Here is a 16,265-nt window from a genome sequence, read left to right on the forward strand (position 1 = left end):
ATGCCTCGCCCAGCTTTGCACAGCTGTCTGCCCTGAGTGCACTCACGGGCATCTTCTATGTTGTGAGTGTGAATGGGTGTGACAGGCCTCAACCCCATGGGTCTGAGAAGAGAAGTCCTGCCATTTGTTGTCTGTTTGTCTGTTTTGAGACAGGGTTTCTCTGTGTAGCCCTGGCTGTCCTGGAACTCATCATGTAGACCAGGCTGGCCTCGATCTCACAGAGATCCTCCTGCCTCTGCCTCCCGAGTGCTGGGACTAAAGGAGCGTGCCAGCACGCCGGGCAAGAAGTCATGCTTTTCAAGTCAGGTCCAGAGCCAGAGCGGGCTGTATTGTGCTGCATCTCTCACGGCACCTGTGTCCAGCATAAAGGACCGCATAGGTGCAGATGCCGGGGGAAGTGGAGGCTGGAAGAGTACTTTGGATTCTCTGGGGCTGGAGCTACAGGCGGTGGTGAGCCACCCAATGTGGATGCTGTGAATCAAACTCCAGCCGTCCACAAGAGCCATAATCATGCTTAACTGCTGGGCCATTTCCCCAGACCCTATGACTGGCATCTTGGACTGGATCATTTGCCACCCTGGGGGTTGTGGTGGGGCACATCTGACAATGCTTGGGAACATTTTTGGTGGCTACACTAATGGGTGCTCCTAGCACTGAGAGGCTACCTATTCTCATCCAACAGCCTAAAGCCTAAAATTAGGCCTTCCCTAATTTTAAGCTGTAACTCTGGTTAGCACAAAGCTTAGCTAACTTGATCCTTCAATTTCAATTCTTAACCATCACAGGCTCACTGAAAACACCGGGCATTCACTTACTTCTTTACCTACTAAAACAGGTTTGCTTTAAAAACAAACAACAAACTGAAAAAGATGTGGACCCGTAAGTAAAAGTGCTTGTCATGCAAGCCTGGTGACCTGAGTTCAATCCCAGGAACCCACAAGGGAAGGAGAGAACTAACTTCCTCAAGTTGTCCTCTGATCTCTATATGGACAGCTTATTACATGCACACCCCCAATATGTGTGCACAAATACACAATAACAAAATAATATTAATAATAAAAGAAAAACAGATACTACTCAGTTACATATGTTCATATCATTCATTTTCTTTAAGATTCACTTGTTTTTATTTTATGTATGTGAGTGCATGTGTATATGTGTACCATGTGTGTGCAGTGTCTGCAGAGGCCACAAAAGGGCATCAGATACCCTTGAACTGGAGTTAGAATGGTTATAGGCTCCCATGTGGTGCTGAGAATTGAACCTGCGTCCTCTTGCAAGAGCAGCCAGTGTTCTTAACTGCTGAGCTATCTCTCCAGCTCTCATGTCCCTCTTTATTTTCAATTTATTTATGCATATGTGTGCAGGTGCCCTCAGAGGGCAGAGACGAGTACCGGGACTTAGAGACCATCGTGAGCTGTCCGATGTGGGTGCTTGGAACAGAACTTAGGTCCTCTGGAAGAGCAGGAAGTGCTCTTAGCTACTGAGTAATCTCACCAGTGCCCCACCTCACATTATAAAGGAATGTCACCCTTCAGCATTTCCGCATACTAAGTTACACTCTGTGTGGATATGTGCATGCATGTATACCCGATGTCATGGTTGCCTACAGCCTTCAGGTGTCATTGGCCTACACACACCAGGCTATGGGGCTACCGGCTGGTGATGGAACCTTTAGGAGGTGGGGCCTGATGGGAGGAAGTTAGGTCTTTGGAGCTGTGCCCTTGAGGATGATATTGGGATCCCTGGTCCCTTTCTTTTTGCTGCCACAAGATAAGAAGCTTCCCTGCGACACATTCTTGTGATGTGCCGTCTTTTCTCAGGCCCAAAGCAACAGGACCAAGTGGCCATAGCCACTTCTGAACCCATGAGCCCCAACAAACCCTTCCTCCTTGAAATAGCTGACTGGGGTGCTTTGTCACAGTGATGAAAGGCTGACGCCCAAATAAAAACAAAGCCTTTGGAAGTACTTCCTTCTGCATTTTTCCCAACACACCACATACCAGATTTCGCCCGGAGAGGACTTCCAGCAAAGCCATCAGGATTTTGCCATCTTGGATATCAACGAACAGGTCCGTAACTTCTAGAGGTGGGTCACACTGTAGGACAGGAGGAAAAGAAGCCCATTAGTGACCTGGGTGATCAACAGAACTACTTCACCATACAGTTCTTGCTCAAGGGAGAAACTTGTGGGGCTGGAGAGATGGCTCAGGGGTTCAGAGCAGTGGCTGCTCTTCCAGAGGGCCCGGGTTCAATTCCTAGCACCCACATGGCTGCTCACAGCTCTGTAACTCCAGTTCCGGGGGATCTGACACCTTCACACCAATGCACATAAAGTTAAATAATTTTTTTTAAAGAGAGAGAAACTTGCAGGCAGAAGGATCATCTGTGGAGTCAGAAGCCCATCGACCTGGAAGGGACCTCTGGTCAGCTGGTGTGGGACAGCTCGGCAGGAGAACTGTGTAAGGGATTCAGCAACAGGGAACTGATTAAGTGGCTTTGGAGGCCCACCTCACATGAGATCTCAGACCCCAGGGCTGGGTCACATTCAGGCTTCCATTTAAGGAGAGAAAGAAATGGCACGCCCCCAGAGGCTTCCCAAGCATAAAAGAATTTCAAGTCCGGGGTGACAATGGCTCAGTTGATAAAGCGCCTGCTGCTGCACAAGCATGAAGACCTGGGTTCACCACCCCCCCAGTGCCCACGTAAAAAGCTGTTATCCCAATGCTGGGAGGGAGATACAGGGGGCCCCCTGAAGCTTGGTGGCCAACCAGCTTTGCTGAATCAGTGAGCCCAGTCCCAGGAAGAGATGCTGTCTCAAAAAACAGGGTGGGTTGCTTCTTAGAAACAACACTTGAGGTTAACCTCTAGCCTCCACACGCACCCATTTTCTACGCATACACATGCATCAGCACACCCATTAAAACACACACACACACACACACACACACACACACACACACACACACACACATTCTGTTAGGGCTCACGGGAAATTACCTAGTGCAAGCCTTCACTTCAGATTTGGGGAAACTGAGGCTCAAAGAGGCTGGGTGATCATCAAATAGCTATTTGGTAAAATCCTGTTTCCTGCCTCTGGCCTTCAACAGTCGAAATGAATGCAATGGAGATTCATGTAACAGCGGATCCGAGGCCTGCATTCTTGAGCTCCTGTGGCCTTGGTTGGAATTCCCCCTTACCTTCTATCCAGGTTAAGGGAGTGACTGGATGCTACATGTACCCTCAGGGACAATGGGAAACAGGATGCAGTGCCCCTTCATAACCAGGGCAGTGGCAGCTCTTCCCAGCACACACCCAGGGGTAAGGAAAATCTCAACACAATGTTAGTTCAGCCAGCACTTTCTCAGGGAATGCCTCCTTCCTTCCGTGGCCCCTTGGTGGGCCTGCGTTTTACTGCTTATTAAGGAAGGTGGCACTTCCTCACCCTTTATATGAGTCCCAGTTCCCTGCCCCAGTTAGCCAAAATATAGGATGAGGCTACCTACAGGTGCACACAAAAAAAGGGGGGGCGTGGCCTCCAGGGCATCAGTGAGTCTGAACCAAAAGGCAATGTATTTTCTTTGCAAATCCTGCAGCCTCAGTCACATTCCTGGCCTGGCAGACTACTTCCTTTTAAAAGACCCCAACAAAACACCCCTGATGAATGGGCTAACAAAATTTCCAGTTAGCTGCCTGACAGGGGTAGAGTCTGACCCCAGGCTAATTTCCATCGGCTGTGCCTGGAAGGGCCGCTGCATCAAAGACGACCTTGGCCAGAGTCCGCCACTGGACGGCAGGGGGCTAGACGGAAACCACTCTAGCCCAAACACTCCCTGGACCAACATTCCCCAGGCTTCAGGAGTCTGCTCTGGCTGGAGCCACAGTACCCCTCACTTCCCCAGGGGTTTCTGCATGACCGAACTCCTTCTGTAAATTAAGGAATTTTTCCAGAAGCCAGAGACTCTGTAAATATTCCTGACAGCCTTCAAATTGCAGTTAAGCCCAATTCACCAAGGACTTCCTAGGTTTCCTTCTCACGAAAGGTTGTTTTTAGAAGTCTCAAGGCTGGAAATGGGGCCGTTAATTTCTCTCTGCTTATTACGCATCACTTTCAGGTGCTGTCTGATTTATCTTCAGAATGGGTGCTACATGCTACCTACCCGACCCCGACCCCCACCAAAAGGGACAAGCGCAGGTCTGGCTGAGGAGAATGTCCTTGACATGACCAATGCATGCTCAAAGAGGTTCCCACTGGGTGGCAGGTAAGTGTGGGGCATTTGTTACACGACTCTCTGCTCTTTCCAGTATTATTTATTTTTACTATAAAAAGAAGAAAGACTTTCTGGCTCTGCCCTCTCCCCTGCTAAGACTTCTCAACCAGGCTGACATGCATCAGGCATTAATTTAGGAGCTCACCAAGCTCAGATTTGGGGACTGGCTTTCCTTTTCTGTCCTCCCCAAACCCCAGTCATGTTTCACTTTATGAGCAATGCCAAAAATGTGCCCGCGGTCAAAACAACCAGCAAAGGATTTATCATGCTTCAAGTGTGATCCCTGTCATTTTCCATCTCATGGCCCAGACGCTCGCAGGTGATGTGACAGCGCCATGTCACCCGTGCTGAAGGAGGGATGGGACACATGTGCCTGCTCAGGACATAGTCAAGTGTGAAAGTGAACTGCTTCAGTTGGGAGCGCTGCTTCCTGCTTTCCAATAACTGGTTTCTTCCAGATCAGTGGTTCTCAACCTTCCTAATGCTGTGATCCTCTAATACAGTTCTTCATGTTGTGGTGACCCCCAACCATAGATTATTTTCATTGCTAATTCCTAAGTATAATTTTGCTAATATTATGAATCATGATAGAAATATCTGATATGTGACCCTTGTGAAAGGGTCATTCAACAACCCCCTGGGGGTCGTGACCTACAGGTCGAGAACCACCGTTCCAGGCCATCAATGGTTGTGCTCTTACCTTTGAAGAGGAGAGAAATGCTTGAAATTCCCTACAGTGGGGGTACAGCTAGCTTCCAGAAGACGGGGAGACTGGTGGGGGAGTGTAGATGGAGAACAAGAGAGTGCCCACAGGGAAGAAGAGGTGGTGTTGATACAAGAAGCATCAAATCATCTGGCTTTTTCCCAAGATGGTCTCATGTAGCCCAGGCTGGCCAAGGACAACCTGAACTTCTGATTTTCCTGCCTCCACCTCCCAAGTTGCTGGGATTACAGATGTGTATCACCACACCTGGCTTATGTGGTGCTAGGAATCGAACCTAGGGCTTTGTGTATGCTTGAGTAAGCACCCTACCAACTGCTCCCCATCCTCAGCTCCATATATCAGCTTTAAAAAAAAAAAAAAAAAAAAGTCAAGAAGTGTGTTTGTTCCTGCAGCCTCAGGACACTTGGGACAATTATATTCCCAGGGTTCACAGGTCCAGCCTTGCATGCACGGGAGCTTGCGTTTCTGCAGGCATCCCTCCCTTTTCTGAGTGTTGTTCACCTGCTCGCCTCTTCTCTCCTCTCCTCCTCAGCTCCTCCTGCCTGGGACTGCATCAGCTGCCTCGGTGCCATGTGTACAGTAGCAGCTTGTGTGTGTGGCAGCAGCTTGTGTGTGCAGCTTGTGTGTGCAGCTTATGTGTGCAGCTTGTGTGTGCAGCCGCAGCTTGTGTGTGCAGCTTGTGTGTGCAGCTTGTGTGTGCAGCCGCAGCTTGTGTGTGCAGCTTATGTGTGCAGCTTGTGTGTGCAGATTATGTGTGCAGCTTGTGTGTGCAGCCGCAGCTTGTGTGTGAGCTTGTGTGTGCAGCTTGTGTGTGCAGCAGCAGCTTGTGTGTGCAGCTTGTGTGTGCAGCAGCAGCTTGTGTGTGCAGCTTGTGTGTGCAGCAGCAGCTTGTAGACACAATGTAAAACTCAAGTTGCACGGCCAAAGAACGTGAGAAGGAAGGGGAAAGAGAAGAGCCACCGAGAAGCTGCAGAAGAGCTCAGGAAAGCCCTGGGACATGTGGGCACCCATGTCCTCATCCTCACAGTCTATTCTGGGCTAAGGGAGGATTCAAGGAGACCTGGCAATGTGTGACATGAAGCAGGCTGCCTGATACAGAGTACGGCTCTTAACCGCAATGTTAAAGTGGCTTTGCTAAAGGATGTTCACAGCTCTTGCATAAGTCAGTTCAAATGACTGCCGATGGCTGCCAGCAGCCCCAGAGTGGACAGCTGGATCATGTCTGAGCTGGAGAGAGATGGTCTTCTGTCCATGGAAGCACTGGAATTGTTCAACATGAAACACCTTTCACTGTCCACTCATGGATACTCCTCCCCAGCTACCCCGGTAATCACAGAGCTGCTGTGTCTGCTTCCCACGCTGAGCGTGGACAGCAGTGAGAGGACACCCATAAAGACACAAACGCACAGAGCCACAGGCTGGGGAGATGGCTTAGTGCACAGAGCCCTCGCCATAGAAGTCTGGGGACGGAGTTCCGACACCCAGAACCCAGATGTGGTAGTGTGCGTTTGTAATCCCTGTGCACCTAGGTCGAGATGGGAGGTGGAAATGGGTAAATCCACAGAAGCTCATGAATGGGCTAGCCTGGTGTGTATAGCAGTGAGCAAAAGATCTTGTCTCAACAAGGTGGCAGGTAAGGACTGACACCCAAGGCTGTCCTCTGACTTCCACACACTTACATACATTAACACAAACATGTCCACACACATACATACTATACAGCACACAAAGTCACACACACACACACACACACACACACACACACACACACAGCACACTCATGTGCAGAGTGGTGTGGGGGAAGGGGAGTCATGTCTCCTCCCTGCCATCCTACAGAACATCAGTGTAGTTGCAGGTGAACACAGGTGAACGCTTCACTCACCAGCTCCCAGACCCCCACTTGCCTTTTCAAGGTGCAGGTTTATCCATCGTGTAAAAGTCCTCTTCTGCACATTTTCCCTCTCAACTGAAAACAAAGAAAGACCATTAACCAGGGCGCAGAAGAAACATGGGCAAAATCTTGCCTTCCCTTCCCAGGGAGATTCCACATAGGCAGATGGCAGACTGTCCCCTGCAGGGTCCTCTCTAGGGTCTCCAGCATGAGCAGAACTATTCACAGAAGGGGGGCACCAGGGCCTTATGCAGCACCTGATCCCAGGTTTCCAGCCCAAGCTTGAGCCTCTAAGTACCCCATGAATTCACACTGACTGTGAGTGTCCAACCATCCGGCCATAAGGTGAAGCTCTGGCGGGAAGTGAAATAGTCATACACAAAGACACAGGCTATGCAGCTGCCTAGAGGTAGGGGTACAGAACCACGGGATGGGGAGATGGTTCAGTGGGTAAAGCCCTCACCAGGCAAGCATGAGGACCAGAATCAGGATGCCCAGAACCCAGGGAAAGCCAGACATAGTAGAGGGCATCTCTAATCCCAGAGCACCTCTGGCTCAGTCCCAGGCTGGGATGGAGCCAATGGTTAGGGATTGGGATGGGAGCTCTGGGATGTGCTGGGGTGTTGGAGAAATAGTCTCCCAATCTTAGGGTCAGACTCCGTCACCTTCCAGCTTCCTGGTTCAGGCCATTCTCCCATCCCCACTTCTGCTCAGCAAGCTGAGGATGAGGTGTCCACTCCCAAGTTTCCAGGTGTTTTGTGATAAGATCAAGGATGGCTTCCAACTCGGGACCCTCCTGCCTCCGTAGTTCTGGGATTATATGCATGTGTCGCCATGCCCAGATTTGTAGCTTTTACTTTTAGAGCTAAGAATGGAAGATTCTGCAGACACTTGCTGCCTAGCCGTGGTGAGTGGACAGCCCTAAACTGTGGATCCCTTCTGGAAGAGGAGAGCATTCTCTCACCATGCTTCTTAGTAAGAAGCATTCATTGTGCAGGGCACTGGCATCCATCAATTAAGTTCTGTTGTTTATTAAACTGTAGGCCTTACAACCCCCCCCCCCCCTTAGCAACAACAATTGCTAAGGAGAAACTGTCCTAAGGATGGACAACAGAAAGCAGAGCTGGGAATCACCTCAGGTCTGCCCCCACATCAGCCGTTACCCTGGAGATGAAAAGTGTGTGTTCAGTTCCATCTCTCCCTGATAACCTGTACCAGCAACAATGGCCAGGTGGTGGTGGCGCATGCTTTTAATCTCAGCTCTCAGGAGGCAGAGGCAGGCGGATCTCTGTGAGTTCGAGGCCAGCCTGGGCTACAGAGTGAGTTCCAGGAAAGGTGTCAAACCCTGTCTCAAAAAAAAAAAAAAAAAAAGAAAAGAAAAAGAAAGAAAGAAATTAAGAAAATCACTGATTAGGGCCTGGGGAGATGGCTCAGTGGGTAAAATGCTTGCTCTGTATGCATGAAGACCTGAGTTCAAATCCTCAGTGCCCATGTAGAAGCTAGGTGCCTCAGTGTATCTCTGCAACCCCAGTCTGGGGAAAAAGGTGGGTCCTGGGGGACCCCTGGCCAGCCAGCCTAGATGGTACAGCAAGCCTCAAGTTCAGTGAGAGACCATGTCTCACATAGACCAGAGAGCAATAGAGGAAGATACCAGACAACCTCTGGTCTCCACATGTGCACATCTGTGTGGGTACATACCTATCCACACACAAGCATTATACACACTCCCACATATATCACATATATATATATATGTATACATGCACACACACACACACACACACACACACACACACACACACACACATGAACACACATGTTTTACGCACACATACTTTACAGATGAATAAACTGGGGCTAAATGCCCCTCCCTTCCTCCCCCTCCCTCCTGAGCTCTGAGGTCCTAGCCATCCCAGACCCATTAAAGACCTAGGTGGTGTTCCTCTGAGGGTCATAGCACCAGAATCTATATCTTGATGCGCGGTGGCCTATGGTGGCTGCCACCTTGGTGTCCAGCCTCCATGCCTCTCAGTGAAACTTTCCTGGGGTGCTGAGCCAGACAACTCCTAATTTACCCCCAGATTACTAAGTTCCGGATTTCAGCACAGTAGAAGAACACACTCGAGATGGGAGAAAACATTTCATACTCCTTTAGCAAGGAGAAATTGAGAGCCAATCTGTCTGCCGCCCGAGAAAAAGGCTTCGCTTTTCCGTAATGACTACAGTGCTTTTGGGCTCTTGGCCACATTATTAGGTAGATAGTGGCACCCATAAATCAGGTTTTAATATTGTGCCGTTCATGCTTTTTAATTGAAGAGCAGACAGTAATTATGCCCATAACTGCTTTCCTCTCATCCGTCTCCTTTTCTAAAGAAGGTCACTGACAAGTAGGCTTGAGATTTAAAGCTTTGATTCTGGCAGGCTGTGCTTCCTGGAGAGGGAAAGGAACAGTTGGCAGAAGTAAGAGTTAGGACAAGGAGGCACTTGCTGAGATGACTGAGTCTCAGAATCCCAGAGACTTCCGAAAGCTGGAGAGACCCATCTCAAGCTCCAGTTGAGAACTGCCCACCTCTGTACATAGATATATCTTGATCTTTTTGGTGGCTGAAGTTTTCCAGGGTACTTCCTGGGCTACCATCCCCTGCTCAATGGACGCTGTGACAACTTTTAATCTGCCACTAACAGGAGTGACACCCCAATGTGCAGCCTTGCACCAGCACCCCGGCACACAGCTCTTTGTGCACAAGCATGTGAATGCATTTCTCATCCTTGACAGCTCAAAGTGGGGCTGCTGGGTCTTAGTGGTAGGCACATTTAAAATTTTAACAGCCACTTCCAAACTGCCCTCCCCAAAGGCTGCCCGAGTTTATACTTTCACCCTCATCTGTCTTTAAACAAGTTTATGGGGATTGTAAAGTATTTACACACACACATTCAAACACCCAGGCTAGCTTCTCCAGCTGGCCTCAGAGAGAGTGAAGCATAGTCCTGAAACAGAAAAGCATTTAGTAAGAAGGCTAAGAGAGAACTCACAGCTTAACGGCATGTGGGGGTACAAATGTGAATAGGGGTGTCTGTTGGTCTACATATGCCCTCCCATCTACCCACTGATCCACAACCACATAACCTCTTCTACTCATCCATCCATTCAACCAACCACTTATCTCCTACCATTCCTCCATCTGTCTATCCGTCTACCACCCACATAACTATCCACCTATTCACCTGCCCAACATGGCATCCACTTACCCACTCAACCATCTACCTGCCCATCCATCCACTCACCCATCCACACTCCCAGCTGATATTTATACAAGGATTACTAGACGCTGGAGCCATGCCAGGCCCTGTCAGCAATGACGAATTAAGCATTCACAGAATCTGCACTCCAAGAATTCAGACAACTAGGAGAGAGAAACAAAGATATCACATGGTACAAATGAAAGGGAAAATGGATTAGAAGAGCCCAGGGTGACAGGGATGGGGACAGGTGACATTGTATTCCATAGGGTACTCTTTGCAGGTCCTATAGGAGAAGTGGGGCACAGAGGGACTCCTGAAGGCAAAGGCTGTGTATTCAAACACTGCCCTGATTTAGACCCAACCCTGAGGTGGCTTTGCTTCTGTCCCCAACAATCTCTGTGGGCAAACCTGAACATAAATCATCTTCTACAAGAGGGGTATAGTGATGACTGATGGCTAGCAGGGGACAGACAGACACAATCACAAATTGCAGACACGTTCCAAACTGAAAGAGGATATGAAGGACATATTTTCAGTATTTAAAACTGGGACACATCACTCAATACACAGAAGAGTCTGAGGGAACTCCAGACTGCCCAGCACAATCACTTCATGTCACACTGCACAACCCTGGGCAAGTTCACACTCCACAGAATGAGGACAGCCATGCCGAGGAATGCTATGGGAGTGCTTGAAGTCATCCTGAGACCATCCCTAGCAGCCTCTGTCTCCAGGCTGGTTTCCCTGGCCCTAGCTCACACAGCACACCCTGAACTTAGGGATTTTTGTCTGGTGTCTCGACAGGCCCAATGCACTTACATGGCAGTCTCCATTTCAAAACGTGCCCCCCTCCTGCAGGAATTCCTACTTCAGGCCTGCCAAGACTCCATAAACTTTATATAGTTTCCATAAATCCAACGGCCCCTTTTTTCCTCTCACGTTGTAAAGGCGTAGGAAACCGTTTCTCTGGAAAGGTCTGGCTGGCGCACAGAGTGGCTGTGGGGCCCAATGTGGGCAACAATGAAGTAATAACAGCCCTGTAAAATTGCCATCCCAGCTCTGCCTGGCCAGTGGGAGTGCAGGGAGAAGCAGGGAGCGGGACAGAGGGAGAACTCACCAGGCCCAGGACCCCAAAGACTAGGCGAAGGAGGGGCAGGAGACAGGGGAGGCCCTGCTGTCTAGCTCAAGGCCACAGGCCCAAATTCTCAGATACAATTCTGCCTCTGGCTTTGCCAAAAAAAAACAGATTATCTGAAAATGGAAGGTGGGACATTCCTCCCATCTGCAAGCACCTAGGGGTAGGCAGGCTGAGGAGCTGGTAGCCACTGAGAAAGAGACATGTTCTAGGAGTTAAAAGAGATTGCTTCAGATATAAGCGTGGACCTCACCCCCTCATCAAGGAAATTTCTCTTGGCAATAGACAGAGACCATTACAGAAAACCACAACCAATCAAAATTCAGAGTTGTGGAGTCCAGTCCCAGCGGACATATCCACAAAGCACTTCAGCACCTAAGGCTCAGGGATCACTGCGGAAGAAGAGGCAGAAAGACTGTAAGAGGATCATCGAATTTGCTGTTAAATTGTGTCTCCCAGGAATGTGGGAAGCTGCACCCATAAAGTCTCATCACCGTGACTGCTGAAACATGAGCAGAACAAGGACATACAGACAACAAAGGAATGCCAAGAGGGAGGAGAAATAATCTTCCCCAGGGAAGAGCAGACCAACTGGTTATCCAATACCAAATGGTCAGTCCTCAAAACACACACGCACGCGCACACACACACACACACACACACACACACACACACGCACACGCACACGCACACACACACACACACAAGTAATATTTTACAGACTGAGAAAGTTGTTTTATGTATTCAGGAATATATATCTCTGTGTGTACATATATGTATGTAACAACAACTAATGAAAAAAGAGGCTACGTATGGATTTGAAAGAGAGAAAGAAGAGGTATATGAGAAGGCCTAGAGGGAGGAAAGGGAAGAGAGAAATGATGTAATTATATTAATCTCAAAAATAAAAGAAATAATTAAAACAAAGAGATTGTCTCTATGGTCATATTTCTCCAAAACATACTTCACATGTAGTATTTCCTCTGAAATATATCTGTTCTTCCCAACCTGAGGGAAACACTTGGTGGCTTCTTCTACTTACTTAAAATTATAAGATCATTATAAAAATTTAGAAAGTACAGAAAAAAATGAAAACCTCTTTAAATTTCATTATTCCCAGAAAAAAACACTGAAGCATGCTGTGTGCATACACAGCTGACACATAGATCCTCACTCAAACAATTTCAATGGGATCAGGCATGACTCAGTTTCTCTGAGTCATGTCTATGCTCACTGACACAGCCCCTGGGGTGACAGTTAAAATGGTAATTTCTGAGCTCCATTCCAAACTTTAAAAACACTTTTATTATTACTATCGTTATTATTATTATTATTATTATTATTATTATTATTATTAATGTGTAGTATCTGTGCACATGTGAGTATGGGTGCCCGTGGAGACCAGAAGAGGGCATCAGATTCCCTGGAGCTGGATTTATAGGCAATTGAGAGCCAATTGACTTGGATACTGGAAACCAAACCACGGTCCTCAAACCACGGTCCTCTATAGGAGCAGCAGACAGACATTCGTAACCACTGAGCCATTTCTCTAGCACAAGACGTTTTTCTTTTGAGCCAGGATTCCACAGATCCCAAATTGGCCTTGAACTCCCTATGTAAGATAACCTTGAACTGAGAAAATGGGCATTCACTGTCTCATCTGACACTTGTGATGCTAGAGATGACCCAAGGTTTCATATATGCTTGGCAACCAGTCCATCATCTGAATCACATCCCCAAACCCTGTTCAAGACCTTCAGACTCACATGCTCTGTGGCAAGGGCCTGGGAGTCTGCACATCACCTGCTCAGTGGTTAGAGAGCCTGCGTCTGGGAAGAAGGGACAATCACAGATGGCATCTTGTCTATGGGTGATGCAGGAAACGCTAATAGGTGTGCCAGGCTGGTGGAAAAGATCCAGAAGTTTCAAGCCTGGCAAGCTGTACCAAATCCCTTAAGGCCATCTGGCTCTTCCGTGGCTCCCCAGACCCACAAGCTCAGGCTTAATTGCCATTTAAGCCAATTCAATATGAATAGCACCTGAGGAATGGCTTGGATGCCCCAGGCAAGGGTCTCTTTCCTCTTCATCCCTGGGCTCTTATGATGATGAAGATGGATGTCTTTACTGGTAAATCTGAGAGATCCCTGGCCTGGGGTGAGAGGCAAAGGCTGTGGATCCAAATATTTGTAGGGAGACAGGCTTTGAGGTCAGAGGCACTGCTGGACAGAAGGAAGGGGATAAAGGGACCAGCTATAATGTCCTTGTTCCACTCAATGTCCTGAGCGACCTATATGGAGGCAGCTGGGGGACCTGAACAGGACAGAGTTCAGAGGGAAGACCCATAACGCCACTTGGAAGACACAAACCAGTTTCCCTCTGCCACAGATATGGAGCATGTCTGTGGCACAGTATTACGGAGCCCACGGATAAGGAATGTGAGGCTTAGGGAACTGAAGTACTGTGGCCGCTCTGTGGAACTCCAGGGTTCAAACCTACCCCACCTTGGCTCACCTATGCCTGCAGGTGACTGGAAGTTCTGGTGCACACTCACAAAGCTGACAGGGCATCGGCTCCTTGCCAAGCTTGGTCTCAGGGCCCCACCTCTCCTCTCTGCTGGTGTCCCTCAGCCATGCCCAAGGCCAGGAACATCTGATAAGGCTTAGAATTCTTCAGGTTTGGCTCTCCGTCACTATTATCAACAAGGTGACTACTTTCAGGAACACACGGCAATGTCTGGAGGTAATTTTGATTCTAACAACTGAGAGAATGCTTCTGGCATCTTCTAGGCCCAAGGGCTGCTCAATATCCCATGATGCCTGAGACAATCTCCCCAACACAGACTTGTTGGGTCCAGAATGTCAGCAGTGCTGAGGGAGCAAGCTCTGAGATGGGGTAGTGCTTTGAGGTGACTGCCCATCTCAGACCTGCTCCAATGTACCACAGAGCAGTTTCAGTGAGCAGGGAGGCTCTGATCCCTCAGAGAGACCGTGGACAAAGTCAGATCTGCTTTCATGGCCTCTGTTTGCCCATCTGTGCAACAGGGACCATAAAACCCACTTCAGGGTGTTGGAAGCATCAAATTTATTAGTACTGTGTCCTTACAACACCACCTGAGGGTTTCACTATATCCTGGCAACAAGGCCCCCCCTGTTAAGCAAGGTGGTAAGCTCTGGGGGAGGGTGGACAAGCAGGTAACAGAGAGAAACCAGGATGGGCCAGTTAGGGCAAGACCTGAATGGGACCCTGGCCAGACTCAGAGACCTTAGTAAAGGGCTAAGCACATCGTAAGTGCCACACACACACAGTGTGGCTGCTGCAGTACACTTTGGACAATTAGAGGCTGATTGTCTATAAAGACAATGCTCCCCTCCTAGGGCTGCTGGGAAATGATATTGCCTATGTATGTCAGATGCACCAAAGACACTCAAGTAATCAAGTAGTCAGTCCTCACAGCTGGCAGCATCAGGCTAAGACAGGTGCAGACCTTAGGATTGGCCTTCCTTTGGCCATCCAAATGACCCCACAGTTATTTTTTATAAATTGTGGTGGCCAGAGAGGGTAGAGCCAGCCCAGCTGGCAGAGAGCTTGTGGGACGGTGATTTGGGAGTCAAGGAGCCTGCTACTCTCTATCTGGAAGGGGAGGGAGGACAGGAGGGTGAGATGCCAGAGAGTCTACACCTGCACCCTGCCAGGGTTTTCCACAAATTGCTGTATTCTGTACAGAGAGTTGGCTCAACAGAGTTGGTTACAGAGATTCTGCCTGTCAGAAACAATCACCAGGTTTTTTCTGATGCTCCCTGGACCAGAAATCTCTTGCCTAAACATAGACACATTCTGTATCCTGTGTCTGCATCCTTGGGGTCAATTACATTAAAAAAAATAGATACTTTTAAAATTCTGTCCATCCTGAACACGAACAGGCTTCTTTTTCTTGTCTATACAATACAGTAAAATGACTGCCGACACAGACTCCACATATAGGGTGCTAGGCATCACAAGTCAGCTAGAGAGGATTACAGAGTATGAGGATGTGTTTGCCCTGTGGGAACACTAGACCACCTTATACAAGGGATTTGAGCATCTGACTATTTTGGTATCCATAGGGATCCTGGAACCAACCCCCTTAGATACTGATGTACAACTGTATCCGAGATCCTGATGCTCACCTGGCTCAGACCCTCTCATCACCAGGGATATTCTTGGTTCCCTGCAGACACACTTCCTCACCCCCTTGGCTCAGGTTGGCTTTCCTCTCTGGGGCCCCTTGCCTGGTTTGCTGGGGACCCAATGGTGACTCCTGTCCACGGCTGCGTGTGAGCAACAGTCCTCTATCAGCTCTCCCTCCCTCCTGTGCTCCATATGCTGACTCCTCGAGAGCCCATACCACTTGACGAGGTCCACACCCGCTCCAGATGAGACCGAGCCTAGCTCCATGGTTCCCCCCCCCGCCCCGTCTTTCAACACCTCCCCAAAACACAACCTCATTATGGGGCCCCATGCTGGTTCGCTTGAGAAATAAAACTCAGAAACAAATTAAATGGCAATTTCTTTTTTAAACAGGAGAGAGGCCAGGCTTTGGGAATACCAGGCCAATGTCCTTTGGTTCCGACTCTTGGGGACCACTTCCCCCAATGGCTCTGGCAGTATTAAAGTCAAGGCCTCCGTGTGGTTTCTCACTAGTCACGACTTCGCATTTAATTTCCTTTGTTTTTTTCCTCCATGAACATTTGCTCTGACCCAAGTCCCTTTTATCGAGGCTGGTAATAAAATACGAAACCCTCGTAGGGACCACAGGCCAAGCAGCGCAGAAATACTACAGACAAGGGCACAGGCAAGTTTCATACAGACAAGGGTACAGGGCTCCATGCACCCTTTCTCAGGATGCTCTTGCTGCCTCTGTCTTCTGTCCCTCCTGCATGCTGGGGACCGTGTCCACGGGCAACAGAGCCGAGAACAGCCTGCTCCAGTTGGTGCGAACCAGTGGTCTCTGTATATACATGC

General features: G+C 48.9%; 1 protein-coding gene across 4 annotated transcripts in view; it reads right to left on the bottom strand.

Moving 5' to 3' along the window:
• Clmn (calmin) overlaps positions 1-16,265 on the bottom strand; it is a 93,422-nt gene that overhangs the window by 25,326 nt on the left and 51,831 nt on the right. For 2 of the 4 annotated variants that reach the window (XM_059279697.1, XM_059279695.1), the window contains exons 2-3: positions 6,900-6,961; positions 2,004-2,099 (exon numbers count right to left, since the gene is read on the bottom strand). In XM_059279697.1, the coding sequence (XP_059135680.1) occupies positions 2,004-2,099; positions 6,900-6,961 (158 nt within the window). Of the gene's footprint in view, positions 1-2,003; positions 2,127-6,899; positions 6,962-16,265 lie in introns of those variants that run through there. The other 2 variants (XM_059279694.1, XM_059279693.1) reach the window with 1 other exon arrangement.

Source organism: Peromyscus eremicus, chromosome 14 (assembly GCF_949786415.1).
Source record: "Peromyscus eremicus chromosome 14, PerEre_H2_v1, whole genome shotgun sequence".
Taxonomy (NCBI): domain Eukaryota; kingdom Metazoa; phylum Chordata; class Mammalia; order Rodentia; family Cricetidae; genus Peromyscus; species Peromyscus eremicus.